The 19956-nt window shown below is 41.9% G+C and overlaps 1 protein-coding gene across 4 annotated transcripts in view; it reads left to right on the forward strand.

Moving 5' to 3' along the window:
* Nucleotides 1-19956, forward strand: part of LOC144684774 (anoctamin-9-like) — a 178775-nt gene that overhangs the window by 69854 nt on the left and 88965 nt on the right. For all 4 annotated transcript variants that reach the window (XM_078548979.1, XM_078548978.1, XM_078548981.1 and 1 more), the window contains one exon: nt 19792-19928. In XM_078548979.1, the coding sequence (XP_078405105.1) occupies nt 19792-19928 (137 nt within the window). The remainder of the gene's footprint in view (nt 1-19791; nt 19929-19956) is intronic.

A 19956-nucleotide genomic window follows, 5' to 3' on the forward strand; every position in this document is an offset into this window, starting at 1 on the left:
CTGTCACCACCTGCCATTGTCATGCATTGGAAGGATTTGCAGGTTGTTACTCAACCTGTATGGCTGTGTTATGAACTCAACTTCCTTGGACATAAAGTCCAGGGGTGGGAACAAGGAGCATCTGAGGCCTAGTGGGGGAGGGGTGGGTGGTGGTGGGTTGAAGGGGGTTAAGGTCTTGGTGGAGAGACTGGGGGGAGGGTGCACCTTAGGGGGGTACGCCTTGGGGAGGGGGTGGTGCTTTATGTGAAAAGATCCGTGAGAGCAGCAACCCCCTTCATGCCCAAAGCCCGAGCAAGGTGGCAAGCTGGGTTTCCCACCCTGTTGCTCCTACACCACTCCTGCCAGCCTCATAATTGAAGTTGGGCGAGAAGAGGCCCTTAGTGGCAAATAATTGGCCATTTAAGGGCCTCAACTGGGGCAAGGGCAGGTAGGCTGCCTAAGGCCTAACCCTGAACCAAGGTAAAATTGCAGACAGGTTTGAGTGGTAGGTTGGAAGGCCACCTGGGGAAATTTAGCATGGTTGGTTAACAGACAGGAAGCAGGCAGTAGGGATTAATGCAGCATTTTCATATTGGCAGGTTGTGATTAGTGGAGCACTGCAGGGATCAGTGCTGGGGACTCAGCTATTTACAATCTATTTTGATGACTTGGATGAAGAGACCGAGAGTAATGTATCTAAGTTTGCTGATGATACAAAGCTTGGTGGGAATGCAACTTGTGAGGAGGATACATGGAGGCTGCAAAGAGATACAGACAGGTTAAATGAGCGGGCATCAAGGCGGTGGATTGAGTATAATGTGGGAAAGTGTGAGGTTATTCACTTGGGTAATGTTATGATACAGCAGTTGGTAAAGCTGAGTTATTTAAAAATCCCAGAGGAAAACTTTAAACAACTATCATAAACATACAAAATAAAAATATAGGTTGATATAGAACTTTAAGTTCAGGAATTAGACCACCAGTTCTCAAGAGGTATATATCAAAATACATGAGACATTTATTAATTTACACAAGTTAAATATATACACATGGCTACAAACTACTACTATCATAACTTTTAACAAATTCCCAAACTAATCTCATTAAGGCAACAGCAACCCATAGGGGAGAATTTTCTCTCTGTCGGGCAGGCCGTTTGGGAGAGGGCATGGGCGGGCACAGAGCCGATCACTGCCCGCGATTGGCTGCGCGCCGCCATTTTACATGGGTGGGTCAATAAAGGCTCGCCCAGCGTGACGCGCGCCTGGTAGTGCTACCTGTGCGGGAGGAGGAGGGAGAGTTGGGGCCTGCGCTCTTTTGTGCATGTTTTGTGCATGTGCGCGAAAGAGCGCAGAAATCTCCCTGAGGCACGGAGCTGCTTCGGAGATTAATTTCATAATGAGAATTTTTAATAAAGAAGGTAAAAAAATCATTTACACGTGTCCCCTCATGTGACAGCGTCACATGAGCTGGGACATGTTTTTGAAATGTTCGAAAAATATTTATTAATTTAATAAACCCTTCATGAAACTTCATCCCACCCGTGGATGAGGTTTCATGAAAAATGCGAAGGCCGCTTGGGCTCTTCGCCTGCCCACCAACCTTAAGGTTGGATGGGCAGCTCTGTCAATTTGTTTAATTGGTTTATTAATGGCCTTAACAGGCCTTTGACAGATCGGTGGACGCGCAGCCGACTCCGGTGCGCGTCCGCTGAACGGAAGATTGGAATGACGCACGTTGACGTTGGGACACACGCCTGATGTCACCACACGTCATTTTACACGTTGGCGTGTGGGAAGAGAAAATTCTCCCCATAGACTTTAAGCAGACACCAAGCAAAACATTTTCACCTTACAAATTCAAAATGAGGTTCCTTTTACTTTGGTTCCTTCGCAGACACAGTGGTGGGCTTACAGGCTTTGATGTTACGTGCCTCTGTCCTGCACACACACAACTGCTATCGGTTATACCCAGCGCATCTCATTGAATGTAAATCACCAGCCCCATTGAACTCCAACTCTTCTAAGAATAAAACCCCTTTCATGGTACCAATTTTATTAGTAATATACACATTGCTTGGTCTCTGCTAACTAGGGGCCAGATTGCACTCCCCTTCTTGAATACTCTATTCAACAAAATGCAAATACACTCTACCTCTCTGACATCGCAAAACTAGTATACATCAAAACACCCAGACTAGCTGGCTTTAATCCAATTTAGACACACCCACAGACTAACCCTCTATTTTAAAAAAAAATTCCAATAATGTTATACAATTAATAGCTTCATGACAGTAGTCAGACTAAAAAAAAAGAATACTTTTTAAAAAGTGAGACACTTGTTAATGTTGATGTTCAGAGAGACTTGGATGTCTCGTACCAGGAACACAAAAAGTCAGCATGCAGGTACAGCATTAGGAAAGCAAATGGCATGTTGGCCTTTATTGTAAGGAGATTGAAGCACATGAATAAAGAAGTCATGCTACAATTGTACTGGGCATTGGTAAGACTATACCTGGAATACTGTGTGCAATTTTGATCTCCATATTTAAGGAAGAATATACTTGTATTGGAGGCAGTACAGCGAAGGTTCACTAAATTTGTCCCTGGGATGACAGGGTTGTACTATAATGAAAGGCTGAATAAATTGGATCTGTATTCTCTGGAATTTAGAAGAATGAAAGCTGATTTCACTGAAATATTCAAGATTATGAAGGGGCTTGACAGGGTAGATATTGAGATCAATTAGGAAAGCAAATGGCATGTTAGTCCATATCGCAAGGAGATGGAGAACAGGAGTAAAGAAGTCTTGCTACAATTGTACTCGACTTTGGTGAGACTATACCTGGAATACTGTGTACAATTTTGGTCAGTAAGGGGCGCGGGAGGAGACAGGCGATTACACTGGAGTGAGACAGAGGCCAAGTGAGTAGCAAGTTAGGTTCACGTAGTAGTATGGACAGTATAGTGAGGGGGATTGACACTGTTCTCTGCAGCAAAGAGCAAGAGTCCAGAAGGCTGTGTTGCCTGTTTGGTGCCAGGGTTTGGGACATCTGTTCAGGGCTGAAGAGGAACTTGCAGTGGGAGGTATCAACAACATAGACAGGACAAGGAGGGAGGTTCTGCATAGTCGGTATCAGAAGCTAGGTACCAAATTAAGGAGCAGAATCTCAAAGGTAATAATTTCTGAATTATTAGCTGAGCCATGTGCAAATTGGCATAGGGCAAATAAGATTGCAGAGATGAATGCGTGGCTCAGAGTCTGGTGTGGGAGAAGTGGGTTCCGGTTCATGGGGCTCTGGAACCAGTACTGGGGAAAGGTGGAGGGGTAGAACTGTTGATCAAGGGTGGCATTGGTGCAATAGTTAGAGATGACCTTGGTTCAGGAGATCAGGATGTAGAATTGGTTTGGGTAGAGATGAGGAATAGTAGGGAAAAGAAGTCACTGGATGGAGTGATCTACTGGCCCCCTTACAGTAACCACAATGTAGAACAAAGTGTACAAGAAGAAATATTGGGTGTTTGTGATAAAGGGATGGCAATAATCATGGGTGATTTTAATCTGTGTATACACTGGAAAAATCAGATTGGCAGTAGTGGCCTGGATGAGGAGTTCACAGAATGCTTTGAGATCGTTTCTTAGAGCAGCATGTTCTGGAACCAACCAGAGAGCAGGTTATATTAAACTTGTTATTGTGTAATGTGACAGGATTAATTAATGACCTCTAAATAAAGGTAACCCTAGGTAGCAGTGACTACAATATGATTGAATTTTACGTCCTGTTTGAAAAGGAGAAGAGTGGGTCTAAGAATAGTATTTTAAACTTAAATAAGAACAACTATGTGGGCATGGAAGCTGAGCTAGCTGAAGTGAACTAGGATACTAGGCTAGGGAATAGATCAATAGAGCAGTGGCGGACATTTAAGGGGATATTTCAGAGTATTCAGAATAAGTACATTCCTATTATAAAGAAAAACTCTAAGAGGAGGATTGAACATCCGTGGTTAACTAAGTTAAGGAAAGCATCAAACTTAAGGAAAAAGCATATAACTGCATGAAGATGAGTGGCAGTTCAGATGATTGGTCAGAATATTGCGATCAAATTTCACCCGTGAAACGGAGCAGTCAGATGTACTCCCCTTTCTTGACCTACAGTTGAGAAATCTGCCAGGGGGTTCTCTACCAGTCTACCACAAGCCTTCTTTCACCTGTCAATATACGCGTTGAGATTCTTACAGTTCCACACGCTCTAAGATTGGTCTTATCGGCAACCTTGTAAATAGGGCCCAAGCCATTTGCTCACCATGTAGGTTTGATGCTGAAATAGGGTGCATCAAAGGGATCCAGCAGGATAATGGCTACCCTGATCAAATCATTTTGCCCTCTATATCTAGCAAACTTATGAACGGACCTAAGGCTGTCACTTGTGGTCCTGAAAAGTGACCAGTCTACCTCGCTTTTTCACTCTGCTACTATGCAGTAGCAACACAAGTGGTATTTGCCACTAACAGGATGCTGTCATCAAGCCAAAAAGACATTCTATCACACAAATGAGCAATGTGGTATATGAATTTCAGTGCAAGTATGTAGGCCATACATTCCAAAGACTGGCGGATTGTATCAAACAGCACTTGGAGAAACTCAAGGTAATTGGGAAGAGTCAGCATGGTTTATGAAAGGGAAATCATGTTTACCCAATCTATTAGAGTTCTTTGAAGGAGTAACATGCGCTATGGGTAAAGGGCAGCCTGTAGACATGCTGCACTTCGATTTCCAAAAGGCATTTGATAAGATGCCACGTCAAAGGCTATTGTGGAAAATAAAAACTTATGATGTAGGGGGTAACATATTATCATGGATAGAAGATTGGCTGGCGGGCAGAAAACAGAGAGGTATGCATAATAGGTCTTTTCCTGATTTGCAGGCATGATAAGTGGAGTCCCGCAGGGGTCTGTGCTGGGGGTCTCAACTTTTTACAATTTATATCAATGACTTAGGCGAGGGGAGTGAAGGCATGGTTGCTAAATTTGCAGATGACAAAGATAGGTAGGAAAGTATGTTGTGAAGAGGACATAAGAAAGTTACAGATGGATAGGCTGATTGAGTGGGCAAAAATATGGCAGATGGAGTATAATGTGGGAAAATGTGAAGTATTGGCAGGAAGAATAAAAAAGCAGAGTATTACTTAAACAGAGAATGACTGCATAATTCTGAGGTGTAGAGGGACCTAGGTGTTCTAGTGCATAAGTCACAAAAAGTTAGTATGCAGGTACAGCAAGTAATTGAGAAGGCTAATGGAATGCTGTCTTTTATTACAAGAGGAATGGAACATAAAAGTAAGGATGTCATGCTTCAGTTATACAGGGCATTGGTGCGACCACATCTCGAGTACTGTGTGCAGTTTTGGTTTCCTTATTTAAAGAAGGATGTAAATGCATTGGAGGTGGTTCAGAGGAGGCTTACTAGACTGATACCTGGAATGAGCGGGTTGTCTTATGAGGAAAGGTTAGACAGACTGGGCTTGTTTACACTGCAGTTTAAAAGAGTGAGGAGTGACTTGATTGAAGTGTTAAAATTTCTGAACGGAATTGACAAAGTGGTCGTGGAAAGGATGTTTCCTCTTGTGAGTGAGTCCAGAACTAGGGGCACTGTTTTAAAATTAGGGGTCGCCCTTTTAGGACAGAGATGAGGAGAATTTTTTTCTCTCAGAGGGTTGTGTGACTTTGGAATTCTTTGCCTCAGAAGATGGAGGTGGGGTCATTGAATATTTCTAAGGCGGAGGTAGATAAGATTATTGGGGTAGATGGGAATGTGGAATTCGAAACATAAACAGATCAGCCATGATCTTAATGAATGGCGGAGCAGGCTCGAGGGGGCCGAATAGCCTACTTCTGCTCCTATTTCATATGTTAGTATGAGATGTTGTTTCCCCTGGCTGGAGAATCTAGAACAAGGGGGCATAATTTCCGGATCAGGGCTGATTATTTAGGGCTGAGATGAGGAGAAATTTCTTCACTTAAAGGTTATAAATCTTTGGCATTCTCTACTCTAGGAGGGTTGTGGATATGCCATCATTGAATATATTTAAGGCTGATTAAGACAGAATTTTGGTCTCTCAGGGAATCAAATAGGGGGAGCAGGCAGGATACTGGAGTTTTTTATGTTCTTATGAACACCAGATGTGTTTATTGCTCACCTGCAACTGTAGTAATTCACGGACTTTTGTTTTAACAAGAACTACTGCACACAGAGGCCCTTATCTCCAAAGGAAGCTGGGACTGTAGACCTAATTACAATTTTCAAATCTGTGGGCATATTTGGCTCATCTGTCATAATTTAGGTGGAAGAGCCACAGAAATGTCAGAAAAAGATGGTCACCCACTGCAGAAATGCACCCCCTTGAATCATTACAAACGTCATAAGTCAATAAACCCACTAGCAATGCACTTAGGGGTCAATTTTCCATCTGTGGATTTGAAGTCTTACCATGCACTGAGACCACAGGAGACCCTTTAACCTTCAATTATTTCAAGCAGAAATTTGTAAACACGAACAGATTATGAGCAGTGCTGGCGGTGGACCAGGGGCCTGAGGGTGAAAAAAGGATGAGAATGAGTCAAGAGGCTGATGGGCAAGAAGGTAGCGGAAAAGCATTGCCTCATCATCAGAAAGGGAGCTCATGTCCCTAGTAATACCTCTTGCCATAAGACTTCTGTTCTCAAAGAACTTCTGACCATGATCAATTTCTCAAAGAATATTATGTGTACATATATGTATATAATACACAGGCCCAGATTCCCTGAAAAATCAGTGGGAGGGGACCAAAAAATTCATACCTCTTAAGTGTGTTTTGTCCATCATGATTTGGGCATCACTAGGATGACCAGATGTCCCGGTTTGGCCGGGACTGTCCGGGTTTTCCACTAAACGTGTCGGTGTCCTGACAATTTTGTTTAAAATGCTCAAATGCCCAGATTTCTATCTCCGTTGAGGCCTCTCCCCTTTGACCCCTCTTTGTGTTCAATCCATGGACTGAGCTGGGTATTGACAGAAGAATGACAGCGGTGTCCATCAACCCAAAGCTACATTGGTAGAGTTATCACCAATCAGCGCTGAGGGGAACTGGCAGGCATATTCTATTGAGCCGTGGCATGGACCCAAACTTGAGATTTGAACATTGTGGCATGCTTTCTGTGGTAATTATAGTTTTGGGAAATGTTGGACTGTAGCTTTAAGAATAATCCTGTGCTGTAAGATCACATGATCTGTGTGATCCAATGTGTTAGCAGTGTGGGGAACCTCAACAAGAGTTCTTCTTTAGTTGTGGAGTATGATGCATACATGTAGTTGCTGCTGCTGTCTTGTAAATAAAGTCAAATGTTTCCACTAAGAAAAGTTGTCTGAAGGTCAACTCTATAACAAATTGGTGACGAGGATAAATCAGAACTGCTGCTGTACCTTGCCCAGCAATTGTGAGTATCTAAGTTCGTTTAAAATAACAGAAGATATACTCATCCGAAATGCCACAGTTTGGCAGAATCGATCCGTTTGAGCCAGTCACAGACAATTGGTCTCAGTATATAGAACGTCTTGCGTTCTTCTTTCAAGCAAACAAAATCATGGGTATCATGAAGAGATAATAATGTCTATAATGTTACTGGAAATTATTTTAAAAATAGAATTGTAGTGGGGTCTGTGTCTATGTGTTTGACTGTGTGTGTCTTAACTGGATTAAAGCCAGCTAGTCTGGGTGCTTTGATGTATAGTAGTTTTGAGATGTTAATTAGATAAACATAAGGAGTATAAAAGGTAAAGTGCACATTTGCATTTGTTGAATAAAGCATTCAAGAGTGGGAGTAAAATCTTGCACCTAGCTGGGAGATGCCAAGCAATGTGTTTATATTACTAATAAAATTAGTGGGATGAAAATGTTATTGTTAGAAGATGTGAAGAAAAGCCTAGTGATATCATGGAAAATTTACATTCATACTCCAAGTCGGGAGGGAACAGTCAACTGAAAGTGGTGCGAAAAATCGGGACCCTGCCGCGAAGCAGGAAACAGCTCCCGCTGACTGAAAAATGAGAGGAAGCAGCTTAGCAACTAAATCGAAAAATAACTTTCATTGACGTGGAAACAATCAGTCTTCTAGCGATTAGCAATTTTAAAAAGTAGAATGTTATTTCTGTCATAAAAGTGGACATATAATGAGATTTAAACTGGCTTCCAAACAACAAACGAAGTCCAATGAAGTCAATAGTGTAGAAGAGCCTGAAACAACAAATTCTGACATTTATTTGTTATTCAGCATGAAAGTTGGGAAGACAGAGCCAATATTTGTTACAGTGCAAGTGAATGGCAAGCCATTAAAAATGGAAGTAGACACAGGAGCTTCCACCACTGTAATAGGAGAACACACTTTCACATTATTAAATAATGGTGATCAACAATTAAATTTGGAACAAACATCTGACAAGTTGAAAATGTACACAGGCCAAGAAATCCAAGTAAAAGGTATCACCAGAGCAATTGTTCATTAAAGAAACCAATCGGCACAGCTACCAGCAATGGTGGTAGTAGGTGAAGTGCCAAGCCTTCTAGGGCGAGATTGGTTAAAGGAGATTAAATTAAACTGGTCTGAAATCTTCCAGTTGAGAGCAAGTGTACTACCAGAGCTGCTTAAAAAGTATGACACTGTCTTCAAGCATGAGCTGGGAAAAATCCAAGGCCTGCAGGCCAAGATTTACGTGGATCCTGAAGCAACCCCTCGCTTCATCAAAGCTAGACCGATGCCATATGCTCTGAGAGAGAAGGTTGACGCTGAGCTGAACTGGCTAAGAGAGGTTCAGTTCTCAGAATGGGCAACACCCATAGTCCTTGTCCTTAAACCAGAGCAAACCGTCTGAATCTGTGGGGACTATAAACTGACAGTCAACAGAGCAGCCAAACTGGACAGGTACCCCATTCCCAAAATTGAAGACCTATATGCCAAGCCTGCAGGAGGGACAACATATACAAAGTTTGACATGAGTCACATATATCAACAATTAGAGCTGGTTGACACCTCCTGGCAACTTGTCACCATTAATACCCACAAAGGGTTCACCAATATACACAATTGCCCTGAGGTGTTTCCTCAGCCTGTGCCATCTTTCAGAGAACAATGGAGAGCTTACTGCAGGGACTACCACAGGTTGTAGTCTACCTGGACGATGTGCTGATAACTGGGTTCACAGTAAAGGAACACGTGGCCAACCTGGAGGAAGTCCTGAAATGCTTTTTACAAGCAGGAATGCGCCTGAAGAAGGAAAAATGCACTTTTCAAGCAAAGGAATTCATCTATTTGGGCCACTGGGTAGATTCTCAAGGGTTACACTCCATTGAAGAGAAGGTTAAAGCAATCAGAGAGGCACCTGCGCCAAAGAATACCTCTGAACCTAAATCAATTTTAGGGATGATAACTTCTTATGGGTGATTTTTACCTAATTTATCCAGTTCTGGCCCCTCTGCATTTACTGCTAAGAAAGAACCAGCGATGGTCTTGGGAGGCACCCCAAAAAGATGTCTTCATGAAAGTGAAATAGCTCTTACACTCATCCAACTTGTTAGCGCATTATGACCAGATGAAAGAATTGGTGCTCACATGCGATGCGTTCCCCAATGGAGTGGGAATGGTACTATCCCATAAAATGGATAACAGCACAGAGGGGGCCACAGGTTATGTATCCAGGATGCTTACCCCAGCTGAAAGAGGATATTCTCCAACCGAAAAGGAAACTCTGTCAATTATTTTTGGTGTAAATAAATTCCACCAATACGTTCACGGGTGGCATTTCATGATTGTATTGGACCACAAACCACTGTTGAGTTCGTTTAACGAGGAAAAGGCTATACCACCTATAGCCTCAGCAAGGATACAACGATGGGCCCTAATTTTGTCAGCTTATGAATACACCTTTGTACATAGACCTGGCATTCACATCACAAATGCCGATACTCTGAGTTGTCTGCCTTTGCGAGAGAATGACGAACATGTTCCAGTTCCAAAGGAACTCGTATTAGTGATGAATTTTCTAGATTCATTGCCAGTATGTGTCAGATGGATAAGGAAATAGACAAGTCGCGGTGCAGTCCTAACCTGAGTGTGAGACCAAGTGTTACATGGTTGGTCCGAAGAGCCAGTCTCTGATGAGGTGAAACCGTTCTTCAACTGAAGACATAAGATGAGCAGTCAGGATGGTATTCTATTGTGGGGTGCTCGGGTAGTAGTTCCTGCACAGGGAAGGGAACCACTTTTAGCCGAGCTACACAATGCCCATCCAGGGATCTCCCAAATGAAGACCATAGCGCGCAGTTATCTATGGTGGCCAGGGATGGATGGCGATATTGAAAAGGTAAGACACTGTGCAATGTCATCAGCTGCAAATGTTGCCGGTGGCAGCCCCATTACACCCATGGGAGTGGCCTGGTAGACCCTGGGTGCGATTACACACATCGACTACGTCGGTCATTTCCTTGGAACCGTGTTTTACTGATTATAGATGCTCATTCCAAGTGTTTAGACTTTTATGAGGTAAAATCACCAACATTGGCCGCTACAATAGAAAACCTACGTCAGAATTTTGCCATCCACGGCTTACCAGAGATTGTCATCTCAGATAATGGCACTGCGTTAACGAGTGCTGAGTTCCAATGCTTTATCAGCCTCAACAGTATCAGCCATGTGAAGACTGCTCTGTACTATCTGTCATCAAATGGACTAGCAGAAAGGGTGATACAAACTTTTAAGGCAGGAATGAAGAAGTTAACAGGTGATTTGCTGGAGACTAAACTTGCTCATTTTCTATTCCACTACAAAACCCCCTGCACTATGACAGGAGCAACATCTGCAGAATTACCGATGAGGCACTTTTCTTCGGAAAAGATTGAGCATAATACTTCCCAATTTGGAGGGGAATGTGGAGAAAAGTCAAGGGAACCAAAAAGCGATGCATGATTTGCATAGTCGTGAGCGACGATTTACTGTTGGAGAAGCAGTATATGTAAAGAATTTCAGTGGAGGATCAAAGTGGTTACCTGGTAAAGTGTTTTCAGTGACTGGACCATTGTTGTACCACATGGACGTGAAGGGCCGGATCACCCATAAGCATGGGGCGTTATGCATAAATGTCCATGAAATAAACATGGTTTTAAATGGTTCCGCAATTTTGTATCTGCTGATAAATGAGTAAGGCTCTGTTGCCAAAAGGACTCAGCTCCCCACCTGCCGGTCCCCACACCTCCCACCCGATCAAATAGTTGCAAGGTGCCAAGACACAGATGCCATACATTCCTGGTTTCCAATATTTGATTCCCATTCAGTCAGAGAAATATCTGTTGCAAATGATACTTTAAGCACTGACTTTCCAAACCTGATATTGGTTACGGTACTGCCCCAGTACAGATTGTTTTGTGCCAATTCTGTCGTAATATGAGGACAAAATGACCAGTGAATCCAGAGCTCACAATAACAGCTGCATGAGAAAATCAACAATGTTAGACCACAAAAATACCTTTAGCCATTTGGCCCAATATCTTTGTGGTATAATCTCAAAATACAGACATCAAACTTGAGTGCTCATCGAATCCAGGTAGATGGAGTTGAATTTCCTCCCACTGGTAGGCATTTGGCTTCCCTATGTTAACAAAGGGTGCAATCTGTACTGGGACAACAAATAGAGGGAGCTGAAGTTTAAGAATCTACCTGAGGTTTTCCTTCATTACTATGTAGATTATAATCAATGTTGCTCAGCCTATCTCATAAAGGTATAAACTAAATGATAGATAGAATGCCTCTGGCATGATGAGACAATACTTTCCAAAAGGGCAAAGCTTTCCTAAAAATTTCTTGGTTATCAGAGAGAGCCAATTAACATTGGGATTTAGCCACTAATTTACTTGAATGTCATTTTATGTATAAACCTATTAAATTTGATATTAACCAAATCCTGATGGCAGCTTTTTACCAAATCAACTTGTTTGTGAAATGTTCCAACAAGTTAACTTTAACATAAAATGACATGATAAAAACATAAAATTGATTTTGCTTTTAGATCCTAATAATTTAATGAGGAAGTGGTACCAAGCAGTTTTCTCCTAAAAGCAAATACCCTAGAGTTCTGAAGATGATTCCAAGAAACTCAGATGAAATAGCAATTTTTATTTTTCAACTAAAACAGGAAACATTTGAACTTATTGGCTGATCTTAAAACTGCCAGAGGCCAGTGTAAGATTTACAAATGTGTTTTTTACATTGCTTTCTTGGACATAAGTACTTCTGATCCCTTTATAGAAAGAATGACTTACATCGATACAGCACTTTTCATGACCACCAGACATCCCAAAGCACTTTACAGCCAATGAAGTACTTTAATAAAAACAAAAAGCTAAAAGCTACTGCGGATGCTGGAAATCCAAAACAAAACAAAAACAGAATTACCTGGAAAAACTCAGCAAGTCTGGCAGCATCGGCGGAGAAGAAATCAGTTAACGTTTCGAGCCCTCATGGCCCTTCGGCAGAACTACAGTTCTGCCGAAGGGCCATGAGGGCTCGAAACGTTAACTGATTTCTTCTCCGCCGATGCTGCCAGACTTGCTGAGTGTTTCCAGGTAATTCTGTTTTTGTTTTGTAATGAAGTACTTTTGTTGAAGTGTGATTGCTGTTGTTATGTAGGAAACATGGCAGTCAATATGGGCACAGCAAAAACCCACAAATAGCACCGTGATAATGATCAGATAATCTGTTTTTGTGATGTTGATTGAGGGATAAATGTTGGTCAAGACACCAGGGATAACTCCCCTGCTCTTCCTCAAAATAGGATATCATGACAAACAAAGCCTTGGTCAGTTTTTTGTAAAGAAAATTAAGCAGAAATGACATTGAAACAGAAGTCTGTGGTTTGTAACTGCTGTCTTATTGGATGTCTTTAGTATTTCCAACTCTGGACATATTTTGGGAGATGTCATCATCTGACCTCCTACCTTGAACTGCCCCCCCACCCCAGACTCCTGCCATTGGTCACCCAACATGTCAATCATCATGGAACCCTACCTCTCTAAAGCTTTTCAGTATGTTCTGGTTTTGACTTTTGAAAATCTGGTCACTCTAGGCATCACACCTATCTTTATTTTACTTGTTCATGGGATGTGAGTGTTGCTGGCAAGGCCAGCAATTATTGCCCATCGCTAGTTGCCCTTGAAAAGGTGGTGGTAAGTCGTCATCTTGCAAACAAGAATCTACAATCTTCTAGAAGGGCCCCTCATGATCCAAAAAAACGATTTCAAGTTTGTAAGGGGGCCAATAATATCAGTATATTTTCTTGGGGATCAAGGCTGTAGTCCAGGTCTGGACACCTAAGGTGGGCCCCATTTCTGCCAAAGAAGAGGCTGCATCCCTTTTCTCACTGTTTGTACCAGCCTTCAAATATGCCCTGATAATTGAGGGAATTCTGAACCTGAGAGAGCTTCAGCCCTCATAAGGTGTGGCAGAGGCAGTGCCCATTATAAAGCTAGGTGAAAATTCTGAGTCCTGCACTGTTGTTTGGCCTTTCTGCCATACACCCGCCCTGAGTACTTGCCAGTTTACCTGACAGTGATTCCCAGACTTCTCACCTGCCTTTTGGTCTCCTTGTTCGTCAGATCCTCCAAAGTGCTTCATAATTCACCAGCCTGCTATTAGAAACAAATAAAATTATTTACTTTTTGCATTAAATAATTCATAACAAAGCATGAACTTTGGAACTTTATCTAAGGTAATTTTCACAGTAATTTGTTTAAAATTTCTATATGGGAAGAGCTGTTTATTTGGCAGCTGCAGCATGCTACATGTGTGAGGTGTACAGTACTTTGGAGTTTTGTGGCTGTTTAATTTTTATGTATTTTGTATTGTCTGTCCAGTGGTTAGAACAACAGAGTTTAAAAAAACATGACTTGCTTCTGAGAAAGAACTCAAAAACAACAGGAACTTAATTTAAGAATATGGGCAGAATTTTGCCATCGGGAGGGCGGGGCCCGCTTGCCAACGCGTAAAATGACGTGGGATGACGTCGGGCCAAACCCCCGACATCATCCCACCCCATTTAAATTTTCAGGAAGGCGGGGGCACAGCAAAATCAGCTGTGCGCCCGCCGACCTGTCAATGGCCAATTGAGGCTATTGACAGGATCATTTAAACAATTAAAAGACCTGCCCATCCAACCTTAAGGCTGGTGGGCAGGCCATGAGCCCCAACGGCAAATAGAAAAAACATGAAACCTCATCCACTGGCGGGATGAGGTTTCATGCAGGGTTCTAAAAAGTTTAATGAAGTTTTACTGTAATTTATGAATGTGTCACATCTCATGTGACATCACATGAGTGGGACGTTAGGGAATTTTTTTTTCTCTATTTTTAATCTTTTTAAAAGTGTAAGCGATGTCCCTGAGGCTGCACTTAGCCTCAGGGAGATGAGTGTGCTCTTTCATGCGCATGTGCGAAACAACGCACTCTCGCTTTTGGGGAATCCCCCCCCCCAACCCCACCCCACCCCACAAAAGAAGCGCATAGTGCTTCCCGCCGGACATCATGCTGGGCGGGCCTTAATTGGCCCGCCCACGTAAAATGGTGGCGGGCCCGCTTCTCTGGTGGGGATCGTCTTCTCGCCCGCCGGAGATTGGGTTGGGCCCGCCTGCTCGGCAGGCAGAAAATTCTGCCCTATAAGAAATAGGAGGAGTAGACCATATAGTCCCTTGAGCCTGATCTGCCATTCAATGCGATTATGTCTGATCTTCTGCCTCAACTCCACTTTCCTGCCAATTCCCCATAACCCTTTATTCTCCAGAGAGACCAAAAATCTGTCTATCCCAGCCTTAAATATACTCACTGAGCAGGAGTAATCTGGAGATTACGATCTTTGAGATCCTGTTTGTTCAGTTGGGAAATAAATATTCCGGGTACACAACATTTCAAAAAGACAGGCAGAATGGAAAAGAAAGAGTCACTCTGACAGTAAACAATGACTTGAGGATGCTGGAGAAAGAAAGGATCTTAGCTCAGAAGATCTGGAAGTAGAATTAGATAGGTGGAGATTAGAAATAACGAGGGGCATAAAGTGCTTGTGGAAGTGATTTATAAGCTCCCTAACAGTAGTTATACCATTGGACAGAGCTTTAAGCAATAAATAATTGGGGATTGTTAGAAAGGCAATGTAATAATCATGGGACACTTTAATCTTCACATAGATTGGACAAATTGAATTGGCTAAAGTAGTCTGGAAAACTAGATTGTAGAATGCTTTTTGTGTCAGTTTCCAATTTCCACATTGTGGAACCAACTAGAGGTAAAGCTATGTTAGATCTGGTACTGTGTAGAGGCAGGTTTAATTAGTAATCTCATAATAAAAGATCCTTCAAGAAAAAATTTATCATAATACAATTGAATTCCATATTACATTTCAGGAAAACATATTCCAGTCCTAAACAAGAATCTTAAATTTAAATAAAGCCAATTATATAGGTAAGAGCTGGCTAAGTTTGATTGGGTAAATACATCAACAGGTATGGTAAAATATAAACAGTGGGGAAACATTTAAAGAAACACTTGAAAATATTCAACAAAAGCACATTGGATTAAACAAAAAAAAAACTCAGCGATCCATCCATAGTTTATTTGGAAAGTTAAGAATAGTATGAGATTAAAAGAAGAAGCTTATAATTTTGCAAGCACACAGCAATGCCACCCTTGCTGGTGTGGGAATTTTAGACCCTCCCCCACCCCTGTTATTTTCATGGAGTTGGAGCCATTTTGGTAAAGGGACTGTGTTCAAGGCACCTGAGAGGAGCCATGAACCATGGGGGAGGCCTTGACTGGAGTAAGGAATCTTTTGACAGGTAAGTTCAAAAGGTGTTGACAACTTTGCATGTCATCATGTAATGGTGTATATAAGTTAAATATATGCTTTAATATAGTGATTAATGATAGGGTTTTGTTTAAATTAACCAGGATTGTGAAAGTGTTCAGATGCATTAAAGAAAGTCCTCTTCTACATTCAACTGTATTGAGATTCAGATTTTTATGTGTCAGTTTTCCCCCGTGATTTACTCTTTTGCCTTGAAGCAATGGAACACATGGCCATCTGTTCAGGCTACTTCAAAGGCTTTAAAGTATCCAGCCTATTATCTGCTGAACCTTTAATGGATATTTGTTCCAAAACCATGAAGTCCCACCATTCGCAGGAGTTCAGTTCCTGTGAAATTGCGAACAGTGAACATACTTTATAATAGGAATGAATTAGATATTTTCCAACCATCCCCAAATTTGACATTTTTAAAGGAAAGGAAGCAATAAAAACTATGTTTTTGAGTAAATTCAAGACAATTTTACTGCATAAATTGTTTGGTAACGCAAGGAAACAAGAACAATGTAAAACTTGTCAATTATAGAGTAGTACAAATTATAGTACATTTCTGTACAGTTCAGATACCGTACTTTACTTGAGTGTGGAGGTAGAGTGGGTGACTTGGTTGATGCAGGCATTGATATGGATGATGTGGATGAAAAGAACGATGTTATTCACTGCTTTGCCTTCTGTTTTTCAAAGTTGTAAAGTTCCTGGCAAGGAGCAATAGCTGTGCCAACCACTCTAGAAAAGGTGATGCTTCTTTTCATGTTTGTATCATAGTCTGTCACCTGTTTTTTCAAATCTTCAGCTGACTTGATCAGATCTGCCATTATTTTGGCTGTGAACTGAGCCTTTTTAGGCTCTTCCTGTTCCTGCTTCTGTTTAGACTCATTTAATCTCATCAATAGAGAGTTCCTCTTGATGTGACTGAAGCAGCTCATCCACTTCAGCTGTGGTCATGTCTTCAAATCCCTCCCCTCCAACTTGTTTTGCTAACTCAAAAATCCTGGCCACTTCAGCATCCACATTGGGGAACCCTGTGAACTCATTCACAGCCTCAGGCCAAACTTTTTTCCAGCAGGCATTTATGGTTGAAGCTCTAACTTCATCCCATGAACCCTTAATTATACATCCTGCTATGAGGATGTTGAATTGCTTCCAGCAATCACGGACTGTGGTTGAAGGGTCTGCTTCCAGAAGATGAAGGATGTGGCTGAAACTTCACTGGGTGTGGTAAGCCTTGAATGGGGCAATGACCCCCTGTTCCTTTGGTTGGATAAGTGAGGTTATATTTGAGGGTAAAAACAAAATGTCAACATCTGGTTGGTCCTTTGTGAGAGAGTGTGAATTCTCAGGTACATTATCGAGGATTATTAGGAGCTTGAAAGACAGGTTCTTCTCCCTCAGATAAGTGAGGACCTCTGGCAGAAAGCAATTGGTAAACCAGTCTTCAAATACACCTGCTGTAACCCAGGCATTGCTGTTAGCCCCAAAAGACTGGCAGATAAGATTTATTTTTCCCTTTGAAAGCTCGATGATTCTCTGACCTATAAACCAGCATTGGTTTACTTTTAAGGCCAGCCATATTGGCATATAGCAGAAGTGTCAGCCTGTCCTTTGAGCTGTCTTTTTTGATTTCGAAATATAGGTCCTATTTGGCATCTTCTTCCAGAACAGGTCAGTTTCATCTGTGTTGAAGATCTTCTCTGCCTGGTAGCCTCTCTCCTCAATGTATTCCTGTGGCACCATGGGAAACTCTCCTGCAGCTGCATGGCCAGCTGAAGCAGCCTCCCCCACCAACTTCACACTGTGCAGCCCAAAATGCTTTTTAGAGTGATCAAACCACCCAGTGCAGGCTGAGAATCGTTTGGAAGTCGAAGAAGGCACCTTCTGCACCAACTTCATCATCACCAGTGACACCAGCATTACCCTCTTTACTCTTTATGTGCTGGTATAAATCAAGTGCTCTGTTTTGGATGATTGGACCATTAACTGGGATCTTCCTTAGATGCTTGTGCTCTATCTACACAATGAGTAACTTCTCCATTTCCTCTAAGTATGGAGATCTCCTCACAGAAGTTAACTTGGCAGTACGGTGACCAGAAACACTAACATTGGCCCTTATTTTTTACTCAGACTGCCTAATGTACCTGATTGTGGATTCATTTACAGAGTATTCTCTGGCCAACATGGTAGCACTTACACCATTTTTCTGTCAATCTAAGATTGTGAGTGTTTGTTCCAGTGTCATCACTTTCCTGGGATGTTTTCTAGTTGGCTCTGACTCTCATTTTTAGTAAAGTGCGGTACTGTATCTGTACTGCAAAACACTGGTCGGGAGTTACAGTATCCTGTGAATCACAGCAAACCACATGCAGTTAGCGACGGCACATGCATAGTGCCTGCTTTCTACATGAGAAAGATAACAAAACTTTTTTTTGGCCTCTGAATTCAGTGTTTTATTAACCTTTCAGGATCAACTTGTGTTTAGGTGAGAAATTTTATAATTTATATCATGGATGAGTGAAGTTTTGGGGCCGCGAACTGCGATTGGGTGTACAAAAACATTTGCATAGGTAAATGAATTCACGATAGAAGTGGGCACTTTTATGAATGTTTGGCTGAGCTTCAAACCCCACTAATAGATTCAGCTTAGCAGGAGTTGTTGATATAGCTGTCAAGGGGACTGTGAGCTTCGTTTTGATTGACAATTTTATGAGCAGTTAATAGGATTATATTTTTGAAGAAGTTTTTGAATGGCTGTTTGTTTATTTTGACAGTTTTGTAACCACTTAAAATGAGTAAGTTGTTTTCAAGTGGAGTTTGGACAGCTAGGTTTTATTGGCAGTTTTATGAGCTCCCAAGTCGGTCAAGGTTTATTGTACAGGTTTTAGAATCGCTGTTTGTTTATTCTGATATTTTCATGGCATCTCACAGAGTATAGCTCAATGTCAATCGGGCTTATGAGTTCTATCCATAGTGGATACTGGGTGAGGGGGTATGGAAGGGCCACGGAGGGGGGGTGGGGGTTGGGGTTGGGGTGATGATATGAGCAGGCATGGGGGTTATGGAAGAGGCATGGAGAGTGGGTGTGGATGATGGGTGAGGGCTAGGTGCCCAATGTCCCAGTGAATGGAGGCAGGCTTTTAACCTGCCTCCATCAGCATCCACCTACCTCCGTTCCCATATCAGGCTTGTTTCAGAAGTGGCAGCCCCAACTCCAGCCCTTCCTTGCCACCCCTTCCATGAGAATAGCATGGACCAACACTGCCAGATAGGAGGAAAGATCACAATATTGGGAAATGACCTGACATGCAATTCTCATCTCAAGGGTGAAAATCTGGGTAAAAGTGTCCAAATGACTCTGTTCCTCCCAGATGCCCCACAATGTATGCAGCTTGGACTCCAGTTCAAAAAATCTAAGCCCAGGTTCTTGAGATGCGGAGGCTTATAGCAAGTATAGCTGTACGGGATTGCAATGCTCTCCATAAACTCCCACATATTGCAATTATAACACACCAGCCGCCCTGCCATGTCTGTCTAACCTTATTATTTATTTGACTAAGTAATAACATATTACCGTTTTCTAGCTAAGAGAGGAGAGTGAAATACTCACGCGCTATCGTAGGTAAAACAAAAATAATAAAAAGCAGCACTTCCTCCTCACCCCCCATGCACTGAATTCCAACTTGCACCAAATTTAACACTCTGTTTATGAACCAAGGTATATGATAACGTTCAGTGGAGAGTTACACCAAGATGCAGGTGTGAATGTGTGGATTCAGACAGCAGAATTCACTGCTTAAGTAATTTTAGTCTGCTTTGATTAAAATACTGATGTCTGAAATGTAAAAAAAAGCCAATTAAAAAAATAAAACACAGTTTTCTTCCATTCCAGAAAAAAGAAGATGATCACAATTTGTATTTTGGAATTCAAGCCCGTAAAGAAATCTTTGACAAATACATACAACATCTAAAAGTTTCTGAAAGAAGATATAATGATGTTGGACTTGGCACAATTTCAAAATCAACCAGGTACTGATGTTATACTAGTATGGTAGTT

This window comes from Cetorhinus maximus, chromosome 9, assembly GCF_964194155.1.
Source record: "Cetorhinus maximus chromosome 9, sCetMax3.hap1.1, whole genome shotgun sequence".
NCBI classification, from domain to species: Eukaryota; Metazoa; Chordata; class Chondrichthyes; order Lamniformes; family Cetorhinidae; genus Cetorhinus; species Cetorhinus maximus.